General features: G+C 44.4%; 1 protein-coding gene across 1 annotated transcript; it reads right to left on the bottom strand.

Moving 5' to 3' along the window:
• Positions 1–21,110: 21,110 nt before the first annotated feature.
• Positions 21,111–22,422, bottom strand: LOC123410478 (peroxidase 1-like). Its single transcript, XM_045103425.1, has 2 exons — positions 22,131–22,422; positions 21,111–22,026 (listed from the first exon to the last, which is right to left on the bottom strand). Exons 1-2 carry the CDS (start codon positions 22,338–22,340, stop codon positions 21,247–21,249), a joined length of 990 nt encoding a protein of 329 aa, XP_044959360.1. The 5' UTR covers positions 22,341–22,422; the 3' UTR covers positions 21,111–21,246.
• Positions 22,423–25,497: the final 3,075 nt, after the last annotated feature.

Raw genomic sequence — 25,497 nt, 5'->3', positions numbered from 1 at the left:
TGGTGTGTGCCTTGCCATGAGTCTGTCAAGGGGTACAAGAGTGATCCAGGAGTGGATTACTGGACAATGGTCAAAATTATCCTTAACAGCTAGAGGACTAAGGAAATGTTTCTCAATTATGGAGGTGATAAAAGAGTTCGTCATAAATGGTTCCGTCGATGCAAGCTTTGACACCAATCCGGATGACTCTGAGTAACAAACTGGATTCGTATAATGGAGCAATCTTTTGGAATAGCTCCAAGTGGAGAGTAGTAGTAGCATCTATATTATGACATAGAGATTTGCAAAGTATACACAGATCTGAATGTTCCAGACCCGTTGACTAAAACTTCTCTCACAAGCAAAACATGATCAAACCCTAGAACTCACTCGGTGTTAATCACATGGTGATGTGAACTAGATTATAGAATCTAGTGCAAGTGGGAGTCTGTTGGAAATATGCCCTAGAGGAAATAATAAATTGGTTATTGGCATATTTCCTTGTCTATGATAATAGTTTATTATCCATGCTATAATTGTATTGATGGGAAAATCAGATACATGTGTGGATACATAGACAACACAGAGTCCCTAGTAAGCCTCTACTACACTAGCTCGTTGATCAAAGATGGTTAAGGTTTCCTAACAATAGACATGAGTTGGCATTTGATAACGGGATCACATCATTAATTAGGAGAATGATGTGATGGACAAGACCCAACCGTAAGCATAGCATGTGATCGTATCATTAAGTTATTGCTATTTGTTTCTACATGTCAAGTATATGTTCGTAAGACCATGAGACCATGCAAATCCCTGATACCAAAGGAATGCCTTGTGTGTATCAAATGTCAAAACATAACTACGTGATCATAAAGCTGCTCTACATGTATCTTTGAGGGTGTTTGTTGAACTGCCATGGATCAAGACTAGGACTTATCACTCCGTATGACCGAGAGGTATCTCTGGGCCCACTTGGTAATACGACATCACAAGAAGCTTGCAAGAAATATGACTAAGGATTTAGTTATGAGATCTTGTATTACATAACAAGAAAAGATAATTGTCGGTAACGTTATTGAACTTGGTATGGAGATACCGACGATCGAATCTCAGGCAAGTAAAATACCGCTGGACATGGGGAACAAAATACAGGATTGACTAAATCCTTGGCATCGTGGTTTGACAGATAATGATCTTCGTGGAATATGTGGGGACCAATATGGGAATCCAGGTACCTCTACTCGAATTTGACCGGAGAGTTGTCTCGGTCATGTCCACATGATTCTCGAACTCATAGGGTCTGCATGCTTAACTCTCGGTTGACGCTAGAGAAGTTTTGGCATATGCAGGGTGAACGAATGTTGTTTGTAGTCCCGGATGAGATTTCGGACATCATGAGGAGTTCCGAAATGGTCCAAAGGTAAAGATTTATATATGGGAAGTCTTATATTGCCTAGTGGAAAATTTCCGGGCATTACCGGTAGTGTATGGGGGTGCCGAAAGGGTTCCGGGGGTCCACCGAGGGGCCACCTACCCCATGGGCCCACATGGGCTCTAGGGATGGCGCTCTAGCCACCCTAGGCCACGGGAACCATCCCCTAGAGGCGAATTGGGCTTGGGGACTAGAGTACCAAAGGGAAAAGGCGCCCCGGAGGTGCCTTGGAGGAGGGAGACTCCTCCCTTCCTTGTCGAGGGAGGAGTCCACCCTACCCACCGGCCCTCCTTGGAGAAGGGGCCAAAGGCTGCGACCTAACCCTGCCCCTTGCCTCCTATATATAGTAGAGGAGAGGGGGAGGCTGGACACACCAATTCCCACGCCCTCGTGGCAGCCATCCCTCTCTCGTTACTCTGTAATCTTCTCAGATTGCGTCTACGGTAGCGCTTGGCGAAGCCCAGCTGGGATTGCTCCACCACCATCTCCACCACGCCATGGTAATGGTTGAGATCCATCTACTTCTTCTCCCTGGCTTGCTGGATCAAAAAGGAGAAGACGTCATCAAGCTGAACGTGTCTTAACACGGAGGTGTCGTCCGCTCGGCACTAGATCAGGATGAACCACGATTGGAACGTGAAGACGTAAGACTACATCAACCGCGTTTCTTAATGCTCCCACTTAGTGATATACAAAGGTATGTAGATGCACTCCCCATCTCGTAGATGTTGATCTCCATAGATTGATCTTGGGTGTTCATAGGAATTTTTTTGTTTCCCATGCAACGTTCCCCAACACACGCGATTGGCCCCTATCCATTCAAAGTGTCCAAAGAGCGTCATATACACCAATCCTTGTTTTCCTTCGAAGAAGTCCAAAACTCACCAATGACCAAATCAATGAGGACTGCAGGTAGTCTAGTGACTTTTGGCCCCAGATCAGGAAGCACAAGCCCCCGTGGCAACCTTCGAGTAAGGACAACCCCTTCAGATCCAAATATGGACCAAAACAGGAATGCCGGGTAGTGGCCACCAAATACCCAACGAGGGGAGGTGCTGACCCTCCATGCACCAGCAACCTAAGGCCAGGGTACCCAGCGACGATGTCGCGGCAAGGAGCCACCAATGGCGGTGAATCAGACGTAGCTAGGGTTATGGGAGAGGAGTGGAGGAAAGGGGAAAGGAGATGTCGTCTAACCATGACGAGCCTTTGTCTGGCCAGACCAACAGACGACAGTGATGTGGAGGTGGGGTGGTAGAAGGCAACGTCGTGCAGGGGGCTCCGCTAGTGTCGCCTCGAGAGGGACGACGTGAGTGCAGAGGTTAGTCGTATCCTCCTGACTCTTATGTTGTACCGGGTCTTTTATTGATGATCACAATTCACAAACAATAGCCTCGTGGTTCTTAGTAGCATTAGTCCACGCGTGTGTTGGTTTGCTGATTTAGAAGAATGCATTTCTCGTCTTTGATTAGGGCATTTTCCTAGTCATGTGGCTCATGGCTTAGAGCATCTCCAATAGATGATGTATATGTTGGTGCTCCAAACCGGTGTGGGTCCAAATTTGGAGCACCAAAAAGTGTTTTTTACATCTATGAAAAAGGATGAACTCCAATTAATGGTCCAAAATGGATATGTAAAAAAAAGAGCAACTCCAACAGATGGTCCAAATTGAAGATGCGAAACCGGCCCACGGCCGCGCGGCTGCTGTTCAACCACTGTACAACTGCACATATTGCAAAAAACATCTAAAAACAACATAAAAAAATTATACATGTCCACAATATCAAATTATTACATAGTTATTCAAATCCACGAGATCAGATGCAACACAAATACAACATAGTTTTGCACAATACAACATAGTTTTTCACAAACAAATAATGAATCTATGCGGCTCTTTCACCATGCCATTTCCAATGCTCTTCCATCAAATCTTTCTAGAGTTGATCATGCACATCCGTGTCTCTAATCTCGTCGTACATCTTCATGAAATGTCTGATGCGCTGTTCTTTTCGCATGAGATTAACATTAATGCCCATCAAGTGATAGAAGTTGTAATCTAAATGTTTTCCACGCTCGTTCTCAATGATCATATTGTGCATAATAACGCAAGCAGTCATGATGTACCAAAGGATCTTTCGATCCCAGAATCTAGATGGTCCTCGTACAATAGCAAATTGAGATTGCAAAATCCCAAAAGCCCTCTCAACATATTTTCTAGCGGCCGCTTGTGCATTTTGAAAGACGAGTTCTTTCTTACCTTCGGGTTTTGCAACCGGCTTGACAAATGTACTCCACCTTGGGTAGATCCCATCTGCAAGATAGTACCCATAGTTGTATGTGCGGCCATTTGCATCGAAGATCACTGGTGATGCTTCTCCATTTGCTATCTTGTCAAACAGAGGTGACCGGTCGAGCATGTTGATGTCGTTGCAAGATCCAGGCATCCCAAAATATGCATGCCAAATTCATGTTTCATGATCGGCAACTGCCTCAAGAATGATAGTGGCATCCTTCCCATGACCCTTGAGTTGTCCATGCCATGCTTTTGGGCAGTTCTTCCATTTCCAATGCATCCAATCCACAGACCCGAGCATACCTGGAAACCGTCGGTCTTTGTTCATCTCCAAAAGCCTCTGAGTGTCCTGAGCATTGGGTGCTCTCAATTACTATGGACCAAAGACTTCTATCATAGTCATTGCAAATTGCTTGACATAGAAGGTAGCAGTGCTCTCTGCGATCACCAAGTTCTCATCAATGTAGTCTGCCGGAACACCATATGCCATCATGCGCAAAGCGGCAGTGACCTTCTGTTTAATGATATGGCCAAGCGACCCAGTACAGTTTCTCTTGAAGGATGGATTGTGTTGCTTCACGGAATTGAAAATGTGGATGAACAAGTCTTTCGACATTCTGAAATAACGTAGAAAGTAATTCTCTGGGAAAATAGGTGGTGATCCAAAGTAGTTGATCATCAATCGTTTGTGTGCATCAATCCGTTCTCTCCGAATGAACGAACGACCATAGACGGAACCACCATGCTTTCGCTTCTTCCCCTTGTGCATGGCCACTAGCATAGCAATGTCCTCTTCTATATGCAAATCAAATTCCACGTCCGACGATGAATCGTCCATGAATGAGGAGTCAACGGAGCTCATCTATAATGCACACAACCACCATCAAACATATTATCCAATCCTAATTTAAATCATCAAGTTTCGCCTTTTTTTACCTTGGGGAATTACATCGAACAACTTGTGTGCGGGGTGGAAGAAGATGGTCGGCGGTTGGATTGGTCGGTATTGCGGACGGCGGCGCAGAGGAGAAGGGAGCACGACGTCCGACGGAGCCACTACAAGAAGTATGCTCATACATGACGTTTTTAAGACATCGTTGATGAATTCGTCATAAATATATGACGATTTCATCCAAAATTGTCGTAAACCGTTTGAGGGGATCAAATCTACATATAAATTACGACGATGTGAGTCAAAAACGCCGTAACCGCATAAGATGAGATCGTCATAACTTTTACGACGATTATAAAAATGTCGTAACATTTTCTAACTATGTTCACATGTCACTCGTGGGTCATTTCTATGTCACACGCCAAACACAATTAAAACATAAAAAAAGTTGCGATTCCCTCATTCCTCGATCCAAGAGCGTAGAAAAAATTAGAATTTATAAAAAATGGAAAAACAATTACATGAGTTGGATTCCTATTGGTGGAAAGGTTTGTACCACGGATCGATGACGTGGCACATATCCATCCATCCAGCTATCCAACCCACATATCGATCCATCCATCAACGAACTCCTCTCCCTCGCCGCACATATCCATGTATCTATAGAAAAAAAGAAAAAAAGAAAAGGAAAAAGAGCCCGCGAGAGAGAGAGAGAGCTCACCCAACTACACCAAACGCCACCTCCCTCTTTGTCTTGTCTCGTGACCTATCCTCTCCCCCACCCACGAACTCCTCTCCCTCGCCGCCGCCACCTTCCATGCCCGCTTGTTCTGGCGAGCTCTGGCGGCGGGAAGCACTCCCCCGAGATACCGACGCTCTGCGCCTCCTTCCCTTCCAGCAAGCATCGACGCTACCCCCCCCCCCCATGCGGTGGCTAGCTAGGGTTTCGGCATGCATCCCTAACTTTGTCGGGATCCGCCACATACGGCGACGTGGAGGCTGCTACGGTGGCAGAAATCCTTCTGTCGTCTCTTGAGCTTGCATTGGTTTTTCCCTTGAAGAGGAAAGGGCGATGCAACACAGGAGTAGTAAGTATTTTCCTCAGTTTGAGAACCAAGGTATCAATCTAGTAGGAGAATCGCGTCAAGTCCAGAGTACCTGCGCAAACACAAAAGAGCTTGCACCCAACGCTATAAAGGGGTTGTCAATCCCTTCAAGATTGATTGCAAAGTGAGATCTAAAGGCGGAAAGTGCAACGAAGTAAAAGAGTAAGGCTGAAAATATGGTGTGAAGTAGACCCGAGGGCCATAGTGTTCACTATAGGCTTCTCTCAAAATAGCAAATAATACGGTGGGTGAACAAATTACTGTCGAGCAATTGATAGAACCGCGCAAAGTCATGACGATATCTAAGGCAATGATCATACATATAGGCATCACGTCCGAAACAAGTAGACCGATACTTTCTGCATCTACTACTATTACTCCACACATCGTCCGGTATCCAGCATGCATCTAATGTATTGAGTTCATTACGAACAGAGTAACGCCTTAAGCAAGATGACATGATGTAGAGGGATAAACTCAAGCCAATGATGAAAACCCCATCTTTTTACCCTTGATGGCAACAACATGATGCGTGCCTCACTACCCCTTCTGTCACTGGGTGAGGTATCGGCACGGTATGAACCCAAAACCAAGCACTTCTCCCATTGCAAGAATCATAGATCAAGTTGGCCAAACAAAACCCACAACTCGAAGAGAATTACAAGGATATGAAATCATGCATATAAGAGATCTGAAGAAACTCAAATAAGATTCATAGATAATCTGATCATAAATCCACAATTCAACGGATCTCGACAAACACACCGCAAAATAAGATTACATCAGATAGATCTCCATGAAGATCATGGATAACTTTGTATTGAAGATCCAAGAGAGAGAAGAAGCCATCTAGGTACTAGCTATGGACCCGAAGGTCTATGGTGAACTACTCACGCATCATCAGAGAGGTCATGGTGTTGATGAAGAAGCCCTCCGTATCCGAATCCCCCTCCAGCAAGGCACCAGAACGTGCCCCATATGGGATCTTGCGGAGACAAAAGCTTGCGGTGGCGGAAAAGTATTTTCGTTGATCTCTTCGGCAGTTTTGGAATTTTTCTGAATTTATAGGCGGAAGAGGTAGGGAGACGTGCCACAGGGGCCCCACAAGCCTGCTAGGCGCGGGCTCCTCCTAGCCACGCCTAGGGGGCTTATGGGGTCCCCTGCTGGCCCCTGCCTTGGTTCTCAACTGTGGGGCGTATCTTCTGTTCCGGAAAAAATCTTTTCGGAAGTTTTATTCCGTTTGGACACCGTTTAAAATCCTCCTCTGAAAAGGGTCAAAAACACGGAAAAAACAGGAACTGGCACTTGGCACTGAGTTAATAAGTTAGTCTCAAAAAGATATAAAAGGCATACAAAACATCCAAAGTTTGACAAGATAATAGCATGGAACCATCAAAAATTATAGATACGTTGGAGACGTATCAGAGGCTAATGGGAGGCGGATCTAGCACTGGCATGTCCCAGATTGGTACTTCTCCTCCTTCCTCGTTTGGACTCTCCATCCCCACCTCACCTCACCATCTCCTCCTTCCATTCCCTTTGTTGCACGTAACCATGGCCTGGTTGGGACGGTGGTGACGGTAGGAGGGCGCCGGCCTTGTCCTACTCGAGGAGTAGGGGTGCTCCCAGCCGGCAACACTGTGTTGCTCGAGAGGAGGGACCAAGCCGACTCCTCTGCTTCCATTGCGACCAAGAGGTCCTGACCGAGATCAAGCACGGCCATGATGACGGACTGCGGCATGTAGCTCCTCCCCTCCCTCCCCTCTGGTTGCGGAGAAGCGACGTTTAAACTGTGGGGACGGGTACGATATTCCCCTCAAGGATGCATGCCAATTAGTGTACCAGCTTAAGCATTTGCCAAGTTCGTTCATTCATTCATTCATGGCCATTGATATTGTTGTACCGTGCACCCAGACTCAGCTGTGGCGGTTGGTTATAACTGATTTCTGTTGTATCTTGCACAAGATTTGGAGTACTGTTGTGTATGACCTTCCTATGAATGATTGCAAGATAAGCATGTACTACATGTGCTATAATGTCTGATGAATGCGCTGTGAGTAACCACTGGGTGCAATTTTGCAAAGCAGGGGAGAAGAAGGCCATCAACTCGGAGCTATGGCATGCCTGTTCCGGGCGTCTGGTGACGATGCCGCCGGTGGATAGCCTTGTCGTCCACTTTCCACAGGGCCACACCGAGCAGCTGTGTCATTTATCTCTGAACTGCAGGAAACATGCCAAAAGTCATGACTAGTTTCTGAAAATTCCCCTTCGTGGGTGGCACTGAAAGTTCCCCTTCTTGGGCAGGTCTCCGCTTCGATGCACAAGGAGGAGGACATCATCCCCAATTACTCTTCTCTTCCTTCTAAGCTGATCTGCAAGCTACTGAGCCTCACCCTGCATGTATGTGTTTTTCCCCATTTAGTTGTATATATATGATTTGGGAAGTTGCACAACACGGTGATACTAAGTTGGCTAGAAGATGTTTTCGCTTAAGTTGATCTATCTTTGCTAGTCATACTTGTAGTAGACATCTGTAGTAGTTGTAATTGCACACATAAACGTTTTCGGTTGGATATGATCATTGAAAGTTGCACAACAGTACAACATGACAATACAAAGATGGTTAGATGATGTCTCGTGCTTGCATTGCTTACTCAAGTATAGCTATACATACGACATTGTAAGCTCGATTAACTACTGTTGCATGCTGAAAAGTTGTCGCAAACAAATGAGCATATAGTTGCATAGTCTCGTTGGTATAGTCCATGGTCCCTGCATCCCTCGGAGCAGTACAAATCATTTCAACAAAGTAGACTCGGGCAGTGGTACATGTGGTTGATAACTGGTAAGTCTGACAAAAGTGATATGAACATGATAAGCTTTCTTATTCTAATTATAGGCATTTCGTTTCTGCTTCCGTATGCGCACAATTTTCATTTGTCTTGAATCATTTCCGAAGCTCACCATGAAGTGTTTTCCTAGGCCCAAATCGCTTCACAATGTCAAGATGCGCATTGCGCGTCCACACATACTAGTATTATGTGGGTCACACATTTGTTTGTTCTTCTGTTGCACATACATGAATCGAACTCTAGCAGCAACACTAACATTTAGGTCTTGCCCAAGTATGTGAAGTCTAGCACCAGCAATTTCATAGTGACCAACGCAATATTGTGATTTTTTTACCATTGGTAGCCATCACATATGCTAGTTATGTATGTATATTTCTTAAATGCTAACATGTTCATAGTTGAAACCCCATTTCTCTGCTCTCATCTCGATGTTGCTGAACAGAGACCCTCGATGACACTCACAAAATCAGTTTTTTGTGCACTTTTCTTCGATTAGGTTGTGTAAAGGATTCCAGCCATGGAGAAGTTGTTACGGGGTTGAAGGGTCATTTGAGATGCTTGCAAAGCAGCTCAACATCACCACCATAAGTCCAACTTGCATGCACCAAAGGTAACTTGTCTCCAACATCCCCTCTCCTTCTATGTATTTTGATACAATAGTCATGTTTCGATAGCCAAAAATTTGCAACACAGACTCTGCAACTCGATGAAATTTTGAGATGCCCCCGTGTGTAAAAATGGTTGTTTGGGTTATCGACTTTTCCTAGTTTTCCCTGAAGCTTCCCTGAAACGGAACTTCAGACCCCTTCTTTTCCTCTAGAAAATGGAAAATGTGCCTCAGGCCTCTGTGTCATGGATGGACACTGCCCTTCTATGAATCAGAGTTCCTTTTGCTAATGTGTAGATAGGTTAGCTAGACCGTGAATTATACGAATAGAGAATAGAGAATTAGATGCACCCTCGTAGAAAGGCATATTTTCCTAGCATTATTGACATCAACAGTACGTCGGTACATATTGATTTTGTGAAAAAAACATCTTTTGGGATAATACACAATGTATATACTTTATTACCTCACCTTTATCTGTGTATCTATAATGTGTATGCTATTATTATTTTTCCTATACACAACATATGACATGTATATTGTTTGAATCAGTCGTCATGCATTATTTAGCTATTCATGTATGCTTACCATCATTCAATAATCTGCAGCTTGTTTACCACTACTTGTCGGAAACTGAGAATCATGAGAGGCTCTGATGTTGTCGGAATGGGTATGTATGTTCACACACATACTATCATGTCTCTAATATTTCTCCATTTTCTGCTTTTGAAGATTTTTCTAGAAAATAAAAAAATAGTCGTTCATCTCAAATTTGTGGTTGCATTCTTTGTCATGTGTGCCTTGTAGTATTTCTGATTACTAAACCAATCCTTATTGTGGACTTGCGGTGCTTTCACGTGAGAATTTGTCCACTCGAAGTCTACACTGAGCCTGCGTGCGTGCTTCTAGAAGAAAGCAAGAAAGGCAACGTGACTTTGTTTGCATGACCTGCCCTCGTCCATCCATGCTTAGCTTAGCTTAGCTTAAAAGAAGCAAGCATAGAGATAGATATCTATTGCTAGCTATGGTAACCAAGTCGGGCAGCCGGTTGGGTCGGTCGGTCCTGTTCCACTTCACCTTTTTGACTCTTGGAAATGAATGAATGACCTTCTAGTCTTTGTCTAGTTACGGATTCACAAGATGGTTCTACTTCCTCTTGGATTTGCATGGTTTGTGGTTACTGCTCATGTGCCATTTTTCTTCTCCTTCCCTTTTCATAGCTAAATATATGCATTCAAGATCATTTTCTATAGTAGTAATATATGTAAGTTGGCTGTTTACAACTCTAGGGTGTAGTTATAACATATAAGAGTTGCTTGGATGCGAGATCATGTTGTTTTGCGCTTCGAATTCCACCCATTTTGACCTTTAGATAAAATGGGACATATAATTTTCTCTATATAATGGCATGGTGCTGATTTAGTGCTGATATGACCTTACAACAGTATTACATTGTAGTGTTTTCTGCATGGTTTCGTATCACTAGTTTCATGTTGCCTTTACATTTGAGTCTATTACTTGTTTTTTATCCTTGTTTAGTATCAATTGTTGTATTGTAGACTTAAAATTGTGTTGGTTCCTCTTTTACAGAAGCTCAAGTGTGAACTGTGAAGCCGTGAAGTGTGGACCCAAGTGTGAAGTTGTGAAGTTCTACTCAGTTTAGAGTAGCATATTATAGCACGTCTGTGCTTTAAGATTGTAATAGATTTATTTAGTCGTATATTTGATAAATTTTATGTGTTCTTAGTTCTATTTGTAATTCATTCCTGGATTGAAAGTGGTCAAAAAGACAATATATTAGTATTAAATTTAGGTTAATTCTAAGTTTGTGCTGTCATGTGTATTGGATCAGATATATTTGTGCTTTCATAATGCTACAGATCAAAATGTAAAAATCTCGAGGCCCAAAATTTGACAAAATTTTGAGATCAGCATGACATGTGGGACCAAGTTATGATATTTATTTGATCAAATGTGAAATTTCTGACGCATGGGACTAATTTTGAGATCAGCATGACATGTGGGACCAGTACAAAAATAAAATGGCCAAAAAAGAAAATCAACAGAAAGTAAAAAGGCCACAAACCAAAGTTCAAAAATAATAATACTAGAAGTGGTTGTAAATAGGCTAAGGCCCAAAAAGAAGCCCAATAAGAAAAAGCCCAAAAAAATAAAACTAGCTCATGTGATCAATTGAAATGAGTTGGGCTGATTTCAACCATGACGTTTTGATTTCGTAGTAATTTTTCCACGTAGGACTGCCACGTAGGACTGGGTTAGATTGCCAACGACGATTTAGAATCGTCGTAAAGGTTACGGCGATCCAGGAATCGTCGTAAAAGTTACGAAGATTTTGATCAAAACGTCGCTGCAGTCAGTTTTTGACGCTTCGTTTTCGACGCTTGGTTTTTCGTCATGAGATCGTCGTAAATTAAAAACCGTGACGATGTATCGACGAAAATATAGCGTCGTGTATTAGCATATTTCCTGTAGTGAGCGGAGCTATATGGCCTACCGGACCGGCTTGAGTTGGTGAATTCAGCCGCGGCTACTTCCCAAAACAGCGACATCGAGGTGGCTTCGGGACACCCTCTGGCGGGGGAGGCGATGTAGGCTCGGGAGGCGGCGGTGATTTGGGGCGGGGGCGGCAACGCCGACGTTCTAGGCGGCAACTTTCGGCGGCTGGTGCTCGATCGCGGGCGGGCGGTTGCGAGGCGTAACGGGAATGAACTGACGGTTGGTCGTTTGGCGGGCGGACACGGTTCTACATCAGTTGTATTTCGTGACGTAAATTTGCATCACAAAGTTTTTATTTTTACGTCTCCGATAGGTGGTAATGTAATTTATTTTACCTACGAATCATCTCTTAAAGCGGATATGCTTTCAGTTGTCTTGAAAATGCCGTCAACATCGTGTAGAGACAACATAAAGACACCCCCAACGATTCAAGTTAGGAGCAGTACTATATGTACTCCCTCCGTCTTCGTTGTCTTATCTAACCCTAAACGAAGAAAGTACTATATTCACCCTACAAAGTTTCTGTTCCCGAGCTCATTTAAAAAAGATAATACTAATTGATTTTTTTGGAAAAAGTTTAAAAAATTCTGAAATTTTTTAGGACCAACATTGACAAAAGTTTGAAGTACGTGAAAATATTTGGCACGAAAGTATTGATTTTTTTACCAAACCTTGTAGAAATGTTATTTTTAGAGTATCGAAGCAGAAGGGCACTTTCACTATATTCATTACTTTCTTCGTTCTATTTTTTTCCTCTAACCATTCAACCACACTTCATAGGTGTAGGGTTATCCCACCGAGTAATTAGTATTTCCTCATTTTGCTTTGTATGTAGTCTTCTAATGGAATCTTTAAAAGACCTATATTTAGGATGCGAGGGAGTACTATTTTAGCTGTGGTGCATGAAATACATATTGTTGTTCGCTACCTCTCTTTGTCACTCATAATCTTTTTTTTTTGAAACGAGGTCCCTTAGTGTCTGATTTATTAAAAAAGGTCGAAGAGAATTGCCGAGTGAATTAACGGAAAACTGGACAAAAACCGTTACAACACGCCCGTAAAAACAAGGCGCACGGGATGACCTGGCAACCCACACAAGAACGCACACACGCTCAGGGGTGGAGACGGGGGGACGAGCAGGGGCCTGCCCCCCCCCCCCAATGATTGACAAAACCTGAAGCATTTACTGTATATTTGACCGATATAAGCAAGTATATATGTATTTGGCCCCCATGAGTGATCATATCCAAATCCTGGCTCCGCCACTGCACACGTTGTTGAAGAGACAAGTGCTGAGGCCTACGCTGGCCAAAGCCAAATAGTACATCGCACACGCCGACCATCATGCATCTCCGACTCTATCCACGAACATTACAGGGAAAAAGCGTTGGACCCGCACCGAGCCGGTATCCGAACCGACCAACCGTCTCATGTCATCGTCACTGCGGAGGCACCTCCTTTGTAGCTCCGACTTCAGGAAGACAAGTGAGGCACAACAACCCCTCAAACACATCAGAAGAGCCTGACTACCAAAGCCCAGCAGCAACCCAACTCCGCTCGCAGCCTCCATCATCGCCACACAAGAAGCCACGCCACATCACCCTTGCCGAAAGGACACCTACCGAACGCAATATCGCGAGTGTCCATCCCAAGGAGCGAGCAAACGGGATCCAAAGCTCTTCAAGACGACGCCCCAAAGAAGGAAGCGGAGATTTCGATGCTGTCGCCCAACCTAACTGGGCCTTAGGATTTCACCGGAAGAGCTGGAACCGAGGGTGTGCAGGGCCTGGACTCCACAATGACGCTTCCAAGGAGGTATCACGACGTCCACGGACGCCGACGCCATCTGCCGGTAAGACCCGGCGAACTTTTGCCCGGAGCACCGCCCAACAAAAAACACGCACGCAAAGCACCGCATTGCAGGCCCGCACACCTCCCACGAAGTCATTGCGCCATGATCAAGCGAAGCAACCACAGACCTCATCGACGGCCATAGACGCAGTTGAGCCCGATCCAGCATCCCACCGCCGCTACAACACCCGGAAGTCCACCAAAGGCTGACACACCATCAGACAGCGCACAAATGAGCCCCGCAGAGCAGGAAGGGGAGGGCCGCGCCCGCCCCGACTTGTCGGAGATGAGCGTCTGAAACGAAGAAATGAAGCCCACCAACAAAGCAAACGCGGCTGGCACCACGAGAGACGCTGCTAAGAGCCGAAGGTGCCACGAGGACGAGTCCCGAAGGCCAACCTGCATCGTTGCCGAGGCCACTGGCCCGCCTGGAGCCGTCGAGCCGCACAACCGAAAGTGGATCGAACCACCCCCGCCTCGAGCGCCCATCGCCAGACCAGGAGAGAAGACCCCGTCGCACGCCGCGCCCTGAACTCCCGTAGAAGCGGACGACCAGCGCCGTCCAAGCCCGATCTGGAGGAGGGGAGAGCCTTGCCGCCGCCGAGCCGCGCGGGCTTCGCCGGTGACTCCACCGGCGACGGCAAGGGGAGGAGGGCACACGTGGGACGACGCTGGCGGCGGCTAGGGTTCGCTCTCTGGCCGCCCGCGGGAGCGACCTGTGGAGCGGATAGTCGTGAACAATAACACTGACGATAGCTGACATTATACATTTTTGTACGTGCACTTAACGACTAGTGTCATTAATGTACATGGATTTAACGAGTAGCGTCATTTTGCACATGCACTCAACACCTAGTCGAATTTTGGTGGAAATACAAGATCAAAAAGGACAGTAGACGACTTAAATTAGTGTCACATGGATGTCTAAATTATACATATTCTTACTTTCCTGCAGAAGGTGGTTTACAGATTTACAGGTCTTGTCCTGCAAGGTTCGGCGCTCAATTGGCTGTTGTCTTTCATTACTGAAAACATTGGACAAATAACTGTAGCTAATTGCCTGTTCAGATTCGCTTCCCATTCATGCAGGCACAGTCAAGGCCACGCCAAGTTTATGATGTCACCAACCAAACATGAGCAAACTGTTGGACAGTGCCTCGCGGCTTGCTCTATGAATTATGCTTGTTAAAGAATTTGTTACCGTCAGCACACCCTAATTAACACACACAACATCTTCTTGTTCTGGTAAGGTCATGACTAACTGTGAAACACGAAGTTGTAACTGAACTACAAAAACATTTTATATTTCGAAACAGAGGAAGTAATATTGGTCCATGCACTATAGTGTACAAGTAGCATGAAAAATAGGGAAGCGGCGATTTGGCTCTCGGGCTCAGATGAGCCCGGACATGAACAGTAAAATCATTTAAAATACTAAAAAAGTTTAAGAAATTATAATTTTTTCGCGATGAGAGATGATTGAATGTGTGTCGTTCGTGTTAAATTTAAGAACATTTGGATACCTGAGAAGCCCTCAGCAAAAAAACAAAATAAAATTAGGGTCTGTGAAAAAGTTTACTGTTTTGCACTGTTTTGACCTGATTTTGGTTTTTCCTGACAGCTGCTCAAACGCCCAAAACACTTTCAAATTTAGCACGAACATCACGCACTCATGCACCTTTTGTCACAAAAAAGGAAATTTTTGAAATTATTTTCTATTTTATTGTTCACTGGATGCATCTGAGCTCGGGTTCCGGATTGAATTATTCTTTAATCCATATTACTCGTCGCTACTTTAGTACAATTTTAATATACAGTTGTATAAGACCTGCAACAAGTAATGATCAGAGGGAGTACTAGTGTTGAAGTATGCAAAGATAATGTTGTATACACAAGATGCACGGTAAAAATGCCCCTCTAATTTTCCCCAAATTTCTTGAATGTTTTTCAAATCTTTGTGATTCTGTTTTTTCAAATTCATGATCTTTTGTCATTTGCAAACACTTTTTAAATTGTGAACTTTTACAACCTTGATTTTTTTAAGTTCATGAACTTTTCTCAAATTCGCAAACTCCTACCCAAATTTCATGAACTTTTTTTAATCTCTTCTGTGCATACATGCGCTGTATAGGAGCTCTCACGCTCTCTGTGTCAAATAGTCGACCAACTAACAAGCGACCAAACCGAGCGAGTAAAAATGGGCGGGCCCAATTAGGTTCTGTAGATGTTACATGTATCCGGTTTTCTTTTACATTTTCCTGGCATTTTCATATTTTTTTAATTTTGGAATTATAAAATTTGTTTGGAATCGTTTATAAAAAATGTTCACATTTTCAAAAAATGTCATGTTTTCGAAAAATGTTCATGTTTTTGAATAATATCCACAATTTCAAAATTATTGCAAATTTGAAAAATATCTGCGTTTTCAAAATTTGTTCACAGAATTTTTTATGAAATGACTACTATCGGTCGGGACACTATCGTCAAGGTCAAATCGGTAATGGCTGGTCTACTCGGGCAAGCTGTGTGCAACACATCGACTATTTGACGCATAGTACACATAGTACGTCGAATACGAGCTTCTAAAACAAAGCCTGGAACAACTAAAAACGCAAAATTGTAACTGAACTTTCGTAACATCTTATATTTATAAACAAAGGAAGTAATTTCCGGTGCCAAGGAAACATGGCGATATATTGGAGATCATGAGTTCTACCATGAGATAAACCACTATACACCATTCAAATAGCTACTGATCGGAGTGAGATCTCCATCAATCATTAGTGGTATGCCATGAAATAATCTGTAAAAAATATATTATGGTGCATATGCCAAATTAATAACCATGCAACAAGTGGCTTTGATGTGATCCATTACATACGAGTAAACCAAGGCAAGGAATTTACCTTGCATCATTGCTGGATCAAGTTGAATGTCCAAAGAAAATGGAGTGACTTGGGAAATTCACTCAATATCACCAACGTCAAAGCCCAATGGTGGCTCACGCTCCCAATTGGATGAAGATGAACGCGTGGATGTGGAGTTTGAGTTGGAGGGGGGGGGGGTTACATCGGCAACTTGTGTGCCAAGGTTGAGGGAGAGTGAGATGGCAAAGCACAATAGTGTGGCGAGCCAAATGTCAGATAAATGGAGGGCATCATGGACAAAAAAGACGTCGAAAGTACCAAAAGAGATGAACCCAAGGAAGAAAAGAAGGATGAGAGGTCCAAAGGATTCATGGAGATACAAGCAAAGAATGTTGAAACCAAGGAGAAGCGGCTTGCACGTGAGAGTTGAGACGTTCTCCGAGGAGTCCAAGGTCATGCTCGTCAGCACCGCCAACTTGGATGGCAATGCGGTGATGTGGTTTTGCGGTATGCGTGGCAACATCTGTGTGTGCTTTGCAAATTGTGATGAGCATATTGGTTCATGTTGTTGATTGTTGTAAATTGTTGAATTAGAATTGTAAACTTCGTTTGAATTGTTGACACGGTGAATATTTTTCCTGCACAATTTATCCATCTATTTGGAAATCGTTGTTGATTGTTGCAACTTGATGAAAGTTGATTTAGAGCAAAAAAGAGGGGGCACACAAGTAGGAAAATAAAGGGGCATTTTTTTAACACAGTATAGACGCAAACGGTCATATAAACATGCATATACTCGTCCCTACAAACACACACATGCACAACCTACCCCTATAAGCACCTCCGACAAATTGAGGGGATATATCATCTTGAGACTTACGAAGTCACTATAGGTGCCTCGTCGTTGAAGAAAATGTCTCCTTCTACTGAATGCACATCATCGAAAATCCTAAAATAAATTTAGAAACAATGCAAGCATCAAGACTTAAACCCTGGTGGGCTGAAGATACCACTATCCCTCTAACCATCAAACCACAAATTGATTCGCGAGGGTTGTCCATCGAGGGATGTTGTCGGAGACGTCCTTACTCCCCAGTAAACCTGAGAATGGTTTCATACTTGAACCATACCTGAACCATACCCATACATTTATCTCTCAAAACCATAATTAAACCATACCCATTTGATGTCATTTTCAACCCAACCAAAACTAAACCCGTTATTTTTTCCACCCAAACCAACTTAAACCCAATACATAACCGTGTGTTTAAAACTAATACATAACTATGGGTTTGCTTTAATATACATATAATTGCACAAATTGACAAGTTAAGAAGCAAATGAGATAGAAAAGGCATAAGTTTGAGAACAAAGTTATCCTTGAGATACAGTCAACACACAGCAAAAGGTAAAAAAATACCCACGTATGAATAGCTCACTAAACAAAATTACTTAGCCAAAGCACAAGCAAACACTTCCGATTTTCATATGGTATTTCTTCATAATACATAATTACATAGTGCACTACAACATGCATGCGGATCAAAGATATTCGTTCTCGGTCATCGTTGGCTATTGCACATAACCAATGCGTAGAAACCGGTTTAGACCCATAGTTTATAACCGTTTATAACCAAATTGTTTAAGCCCATAACCAACTATACCCAAACTGATTTATCCACATACCCAAACCAAAACCAAACTAAATAAAGTTCAACCCAATAAAACCTAAACCAATCAAACTCAAAGTAATAACCAAACCGTTACACCCGGTTTTCTAATAACCATTATCTCCGGTAGCAACACATGGTGCAACGCATGTCACCACAGAGCTTTTAGAGATTTTTCCACCGGTTTATGTAGATATTCAAGTTTTAATTCAAATATCTTTTGAACCGAACGCTGAAATTATGAATCGTTTCCACTATTGCGTTTTTCGTATCGACACCTTCAAAATTTAGATCCCCGATTTGATATCTTGGACAAACTTTCCCCTTGCCATTGGCCAATAAGTTTATATTGCCAATTTTTCCCAAAAATGTTAGCTTCTATTTTCCTTGGCTCTCAAATGATCATATATTCGTTCGCTGTGGACAAAATGTACAAGTGAGACTTACTCATTGAATCGGAGTGCATGCAAACTATTGGTTCTTGTATATCCAAAATAGCATGCAAGTCAAATATGCATGTGGGCTTACCGAAATAAGCTGTCCGAGTCATGCATGCATGTTGCTGCTATCAACGGCTAATGATAAGGGGCCGGAGATGAGGCCGGCCGGACAATCGATCAACGAACAATTCAATCAGTTCAGTCATGCATCTTCACGGACTACAACTACTTTGCATCGTTGCTAAGCCACCGCGCAATTTCTTGTGGTCGTGCTACGGTAAGGCGGCTTTCCCGGGCCGTATGTTCGCTAAGCGTCGCTTCATTAAGATATCCCATGCCATCCCTTGGGATCTCATTAACCCAGATTCCTTTAGATCTTATCCAGTAACGTCATAACCTAGTGCTGGCGTGACACAAGCTGTTGTATTATTGTATAGCGATGGGCGGAGACCATATGCCTTAAAGCTAACTTTAGTCTCATGCCATGCAAAAAAAAAAAAAAAACTTCAGTCTCATGCATAGAATAAAGATCAATTCAACAGTGGCATGCATAGACTAGGAAAAACTAGTGCTTAGAAATTAAATTTGGATTGTTCCCTTTTTCAGGTGGGCGAGGTCTCATAAGCTTTTTGATAAGGTAAATGTTTCTGGTAACCGTTCGGCCGGCCGCACGCGATCCGCGCACACCGTTGATTAGGCATGCAACTTTTTTTTGTCTAAATTTGTTACAACCAACGTTCATATTTGATACAAACGTTTTTTATTGGTTACATTTGTCCAGTAAAAAAGCCACATATACGTTTGGTTGCAACTCCAGCTCGTCAGATTTTTCATTACAATCGGTTTTTTACTTTTGCTAGAAGCGTGTTAATTTTTGCTACAACCAACATCATTTTCGCTGCAACTGTTCAGTAAAAAAGTTGCACCCACGTTCGTGAGAGTTGTAACCCGAGTTCACCGGATTGTTTTGCTACAACCCTTTTTTTGTTTTGTTACTACGCATCATCAGCGTCGTTTTTTTCTACGATCACGTTGATATTTTTCTGCTACAACCATATTTTTGTTGTAACCATATAAAAATTTGCTGCATCGTGATCAAAATTGGCTGCATTGAGGAATATTTGTTGCATGGATAGATCTAACGGTGCGGACGCGCGGCGGCTGGTGGATCGTGCGGCCCGCGCGCGCCCCGACCGTAAGTTTCGACCGGCGCGCCGGCGCAGAGCAGTGTCCTTTTGATAAGGATTAGATTTTGGTTCCGGTATGCTATATCATTGATAAGGAAATGGGTAATGTTAACGTACCCATTCAAAATTATAAACCCTTTCTTCACATCGAGAAAAGTTTTTTTTATTACTGCAAGACCTTACGCCACTCCACCGAAGGCAGGCAACTCCTCCTGACTGCCTACCGGCTCCACCACTTCTACCATAGACTGTCGTGCTAGTACCATAGCCTTCACTTAGCTGATGAAGAAATTCGTACTTTTCTCCGTTTCTAAGTATAAGTTTTTTAAGATTTTAATATGAATGTATTTAACATATTTTAAAGTGTATATCCATTTATTTTATTTTAAATATAGTTTATAACAAAACATTTAAAAATGATTATATTTAGGAAGCGGCATTACTAAAATCTGATTTTGTCTCGAGCACGAATACTTCGCCGAGTTTAATTCAAAATTAGACTCCACGGATCTAAGCAACTCGGCAGAGCTTTGGCTTTGCCTGGTTTCAACGAAAAATGACTCGGCGAACAAAAATCTCTCGGCACAATATCATGTTCGCCGAGTTCTCGATGGAAAGAAGTCGGTAAAGTCCGATAGGGTGGCCCATGTTGTGTAGTAGGCAACAGAGCCGTGACGGCGGTTTTTGTTTGCCGAGTTTCGTCCAACAGAGATTCGGTAAACATTTTCTTTTCATTCCTTTTAAATTAGAATTCTAGAGGTTATACATTTGCCAAGTGTCTCGATAGAATAAACTTGACAAATATAACTTTTGTTTGTCATATGTGATGCGACAAGTTTGACACTCGATGAGGATTTCACCGAGTTAAATATGGGCTTTGCCGAATTTCTTTCGAACTCAGCAAATGACGATTCTCGTAATGCGGAGGGAGTAGCTGATAAAAAGATCTGATCAAAGCGTATAGACCTAAGTTCTTGAGCAATTAATCAGGCAACTGATAGTTCAGATCCAGCCCTTCAAGCATCTTCAATAGGTACATAAAAGTTTCACGCGTAAAAAAAAGTTTTTAACACGCCATTATTGCATTTTTAGTGTGTTGGGATCAACATTGATTTACCGTATGCCTAAAAACGAGCGTCCAAAAAAACTTATAATGTAGATTGTGAAGCGCGTGCGATCCAGCGCCCTAAATTTACTGTACGCGATAGCGTTTTTTAACGCACGTCCACAACTTTTTTGCGCGCTCATAATTTTACATTCTTTTTTGGAGCTGTTCGACCCCCAAAAAAACTAAATTTGAACACGTAAAGCAGTTTTTGGATGACCGTTGAAACTGCTCAAGTTTCCTGCAGGAACTCAACAAGGCAACACTACGGCCATCACATGCATTTACGTTGCATAATATCAGATGGCGCATGCACACATAATTTACTCTATACCAGTGAGAATAATACATCGCACTACAGTGCATAATATCAGATGGCGCATGCACACACACCATCTCCTGCATTCACAACTTAATTACAGCAACTAAGAATCGACGAACGCTAGTTCGGGGCGTAGCACTTCTTCCTAATCTCTCCCTCAGCTCCGGTGAGCACGCCGACGTCGCCCATCTTGATCATGGACGCGCTGAAGTCCTTAAAGAACTCGTCGTCGAACTTGCCGGTGGCGATGCGCTGGACGTAGTCCCTGGTGGTGTCGTCGAAGAGGAGAGCCGCGTCGGAGCGGAAGAGGCCCCTCCGCTTGGCGACGTGGCGGTAGTAGCTGGTGTCGAAGGTCTTGAAGCTCCCGGGGTCCATCTCCGACAGCATAGTGCGGTCATCAACGCTCTTGCACTTGAGCCTCAGCTTGTCGGCGTAGTTGCTGTCCAGAGACGGGTCGACGAGGCCATAGGTACCGTTCCCGCCGGTGTTGTTGTAGAGCCGGTCGGCGAAAGACGGGCAGTGCGCCGTGCCGAGCGTGTGGGCGCCGGAGAGGACGACGAGGTCCTTGAGGTCGAGGCCCTTGGAGGCGAAGATCTTGGCGAGCAGAGGGACGTCGCCGGAGGCCGGGGGCAGCTCGTTGCTGGCTTCTATGGCACTGGATACCCTGCCGTCTCTCCTTCCCAACGCCACCGGCCAGAAGGGGCCCTTAGCCAGCACGACAGCGTCGCGGGACATGAGGGTGAGCACGTCGGCGCACGAGACGATGCCCGGGCACGCGGCCTCGAGCTTGGCCTTGACCCGCTCCACGGAGCCGAACCCTCGCAGGCTCTTGTTGGGCTTGGCGTCCTTCTCCGCCACGTTGCCGTCGGTGGATTCGAGGAGGACAGAGGCATCACAACCCTGCAATTTAATTTGCGTTGCATGCAAGGACATGTAAGCACCCATTTCATGATCAATATATAGCAGCAGAAATACGAAAACAGGGGGCTACCCAAGTCACGTACCCTGACGAAGCAGTCGTGGAAATGGAGACGGAGGAGCGGGCCGGCGAGGCTGGGCGCAGCAGCGATGATCTTGGCCATCTCCTCGCGGACGATCTTCTCGGCGTCCGGGCATGTATTGGTGTAGAATCCGATCTCCAGCTCAGCCACCGCAGCCGAGCTAGCTGCAAGAACCAGCAGGGCTAGAGGGAGCAGCGAAGACCTGATCGCCATGGACCTTGATCGATTACACGATCGAATTAGGCTCTAATTATGTGGCTAAAGACAAGAATGTTTCAGGACATATGTCGAGGAAATGGACAGATGGTGTGTGTATGTCCCCGCCATCCGTGTATTTATACATATGCCGGCCTGCCGGTTACGTAGTCTTGGCTGCATGTCGACGTGTGACAACCTGTTATCTATTTGCACAGGCATGTGCTAACTACCATCTCAATTTTTGTTTTGTTTTGCGGGAAACTACCATCTCAATCCAACCGCCTCACTTATCAGCTGATTCATACACGGCTAAACGAGAACAAGTCAATGCAGAAAAATGGGGAAGGAAATAGATGTCGCCGAGTTCGTTCAACCGTCCATGATTGCCGTCCGGCGTAACATGGCATGAATCTATCGTCTGTGTCTGAGCAAGTTTCATCGGATGTGAAGCCAATTATCCCATATATAAACTGCCAGAGGATATAATATGCACCAACGGAATAACCTTCTGTGGCGCCATGTGCTTGAACGATGATTAGTTTGGGCAGGCTGTATATCTAATGATATCTCTACAGAATTTCCAAGGTGAATTAATTGTTGCTTCAAGTCAAAAGCGACTACTTCGTACGCTATGGCATGCCAACCATAGCCTCTATACACAGCCCTGTGAAAAAACTCCGCTACGCTTAGAGCAAGTACAATAGTCCTAGTCAGCTGACTATAACGTTTTACATGTCAGCAAAAATCTGTGCTGGAGGAGTGAGAAACGAAGAAAGAGAGTAGAGTCGGCGCCTCGCGTAGCGCCCGACTGCAGCTCAATCTTCGATACAGTACAGCCAGCATGCAGCCGGCGTGAGCGCTAAATGCAGGCGCTTCATCCAACCTGCCAATCATCTGTGCTTATTTGCCTTTTTTAAAATGCAAGCATTGAATAGTATAGTCCACGTAATAGTCGTTCTATAGCCAGCCTATTATACTAGTAGTCTCTTATGAGGCTTTTAGATGATGTGGCATCGGCATACAGCCGGCCGCAGGCTCTTCTATTAGCCATGCTCTTAGGCAGCGAGTCCCTGTCCGCACGAAAGCCTTCCCGTCTGGATCGCGTGCTAGCGGTTTGTTCCCTCGGCGTACGTGCCTCTCCTACCGGCGCTGGCTGTGGGTCTCGATGGCGGACGCCCAATCCGGTACTAGCGGCAGCGGTGGTGTTGCTGGGAAGGCCGAGCTAGGAGATTTCCTGGAACGCCTCAATCTAGAGGATGAAGTGTTCGATGACCTGGTTATTGAGGAGGATGATCTAGAGATTAACAAAGGAGTTCGCTGGCTAGCCCTAGCTAGGGTTCACACAGAGAAAACCTTCAGCCCGAGTGCGTTCTACAAGGATATGCGGGCAACATGGAATTCGGCAAAGTATGTGAGGTTCCGTGCTATTGGACCTAATATCTTTGTCGTCCAGGCGGATTGTCTTGGTGACTCGGAGCGCATGGTCGAACAAGGGCCATGGCTCTTGAGGAATTGGTTGCTTCTTATCAGCCCGTATGATGGTTTTGCCAAGGTAAAGGATGTTCCCATGCTTTCCATGCCAATCTAGCTGAAAGTTCACAAGCTACCAGATGGTTTTTGTAAGAGACACATTCTGGAATCGCTGTTAAGAAACTCTGTAGAAATCTTGGAGTTAAGGTTGGATGCGAATACAAGGGGTGACAATGTGAGGGTTAGGGTTCGCAATGATATCCGTAAACCACTGACCAAATTCGTCACTATTGTCAGAGGAAAGGAAAGGCAGGTTTTCGTAGGTCGATATGAGAAGCTAGCCCAATTTTGTAGTGTTTGTGGATTGATTGTGTATGATTATAAGGAGTTTGGCTCCGGGGTTCATGAGGTGAAAGATATGAAGTTTCGTCCGTGGTTGTATGCCGTATGGTCCAAACAGATCAAGAGTCGAGGAGTTTGGTCGCGCTCAGGACAAGCAGAAGCAAGAACGCTCCCATGTGGAGAATAGGTCAGCGGATCATACAAAGGTCCCGGACTTGGTTGATTCACTGACGAGCTGGTCGGATCATCATCCGAGGTACATGGAAGTTGATCCATTGGCTCGGAAAAGACTGGCCATGGATGTCGAATCGGCAAACAAGGTAAATAGTATCATACATGCTGCTACATTAGCCCTGACTCAAGGATTAGGTGAAGATGATGGGGGAAGCTGCATCACCTGCTGGCAGCTTGAATAGCAAGAGAACTAAGATTGGGTCCCAGGATGCGTCTAACAGATCGGCGGCCTCCTTCGAGGAGGATCGCCGGGCACAATGAATATCTTGATGTGGAACTACCGGGGGGGGCAGACAATTTGTGTGGTGTTGGCCCTCTCAAAAGCCAATTCCCTGGGGCTGATATTTCTATCTGAAACACGTCAAGCCTCAAATACGATGGAGAAGCTTAAATGGAGACTTTATATGAAGGGTTTTGCTGGTGTATCAAGTGATGGCCTCGGTGGGGGGCTTGCTTTATTCTGGGATGAAAATTTACAAGTTACTGTAGTAAGTTCTTGTGCTGGGTACATTGATGTCAGAATTAATGAAAGTGATACTGATAAAACTTGGCGGACTACGTTTGTGTATGGTGAACCACGTGTAGAGCATCGTCATCGCATGTGGACTATGATGTCTACTCTCAGGACAGTTACCCCGAACCTGTGGCTGGTGTGTGGTGATTTCAATGAAGCAATGTGGCAACATGAACACTTTTCTCGGACCCAACGCTCTGAAAGTCAGATGATACAATTCCGTGATTGCTTGGAAGCTTGTGAACTTATGGACTTGGGGTTCTCGGGGTCCCTTTTACCTATGATAATGGACAGCAGGGTGATAGGAATGTTCGAGTTAGGCTGGATCGAGCATGCACGGATGAGGAGTTCGTGGAAACCTTTCCGTTTTCTCAAATATTGTATTTGGCGTCCTCGTGTTCAGATCATGTTCCCATTCTTGTTCATTTAGCTAATGATGAGACGAGACGTAACACCTATTCTCCCAGGTATGAAATTATGTGGGAACGTCATTCAAGTTTGGGGGTGGTGATAGCTGACAATTGGGAAAAGAGCAGACCAGGTGGGCATCTTGGGGAGGTTCGGAATGCCCTCAAGGAAATGATGAAGAAGCTGCGTACATGGAGTAAGAAG

The sequence above is a fragment of the Hordeum vulgare genome, chromosome 7H (assembly GCF_904849725.1).
Source record: "Hordeum vulgare subsp. vulgare chromosome 7H, MorexV3_pseudomolecules_assembly, whole genome shotgun sequence".
NCBI classification, from domain to species: Eukaryota; Viridiplantae; Streptophyta; class Magnoliopsida; order Poales; family Poaceae; genus Hordeum; species Hordeum vulgare.
Note: the sequence above shows the minus strand (reverse complement) of the source record. Positions and strands in the feature narration are given on the sequence as shown.

Bases quoted from the DNA above. Each gene is read 5' to 3' on its own strand.
- LOC123410478 (XM_045103425.1), bottom strand. From the start codon at position 22,340: ATGGCGATCAGGTCTTCGCTGCTCCCTCTAGCCCTGCTGGTTCTTGCA. The intron at 22,027-22,130 runs GTACGTGACTTG...ATTAAATTGCAG, and splicing joins TCCACGACTGCTTCGTCAGG to GGTTGTGATGCCTCTGTCCT.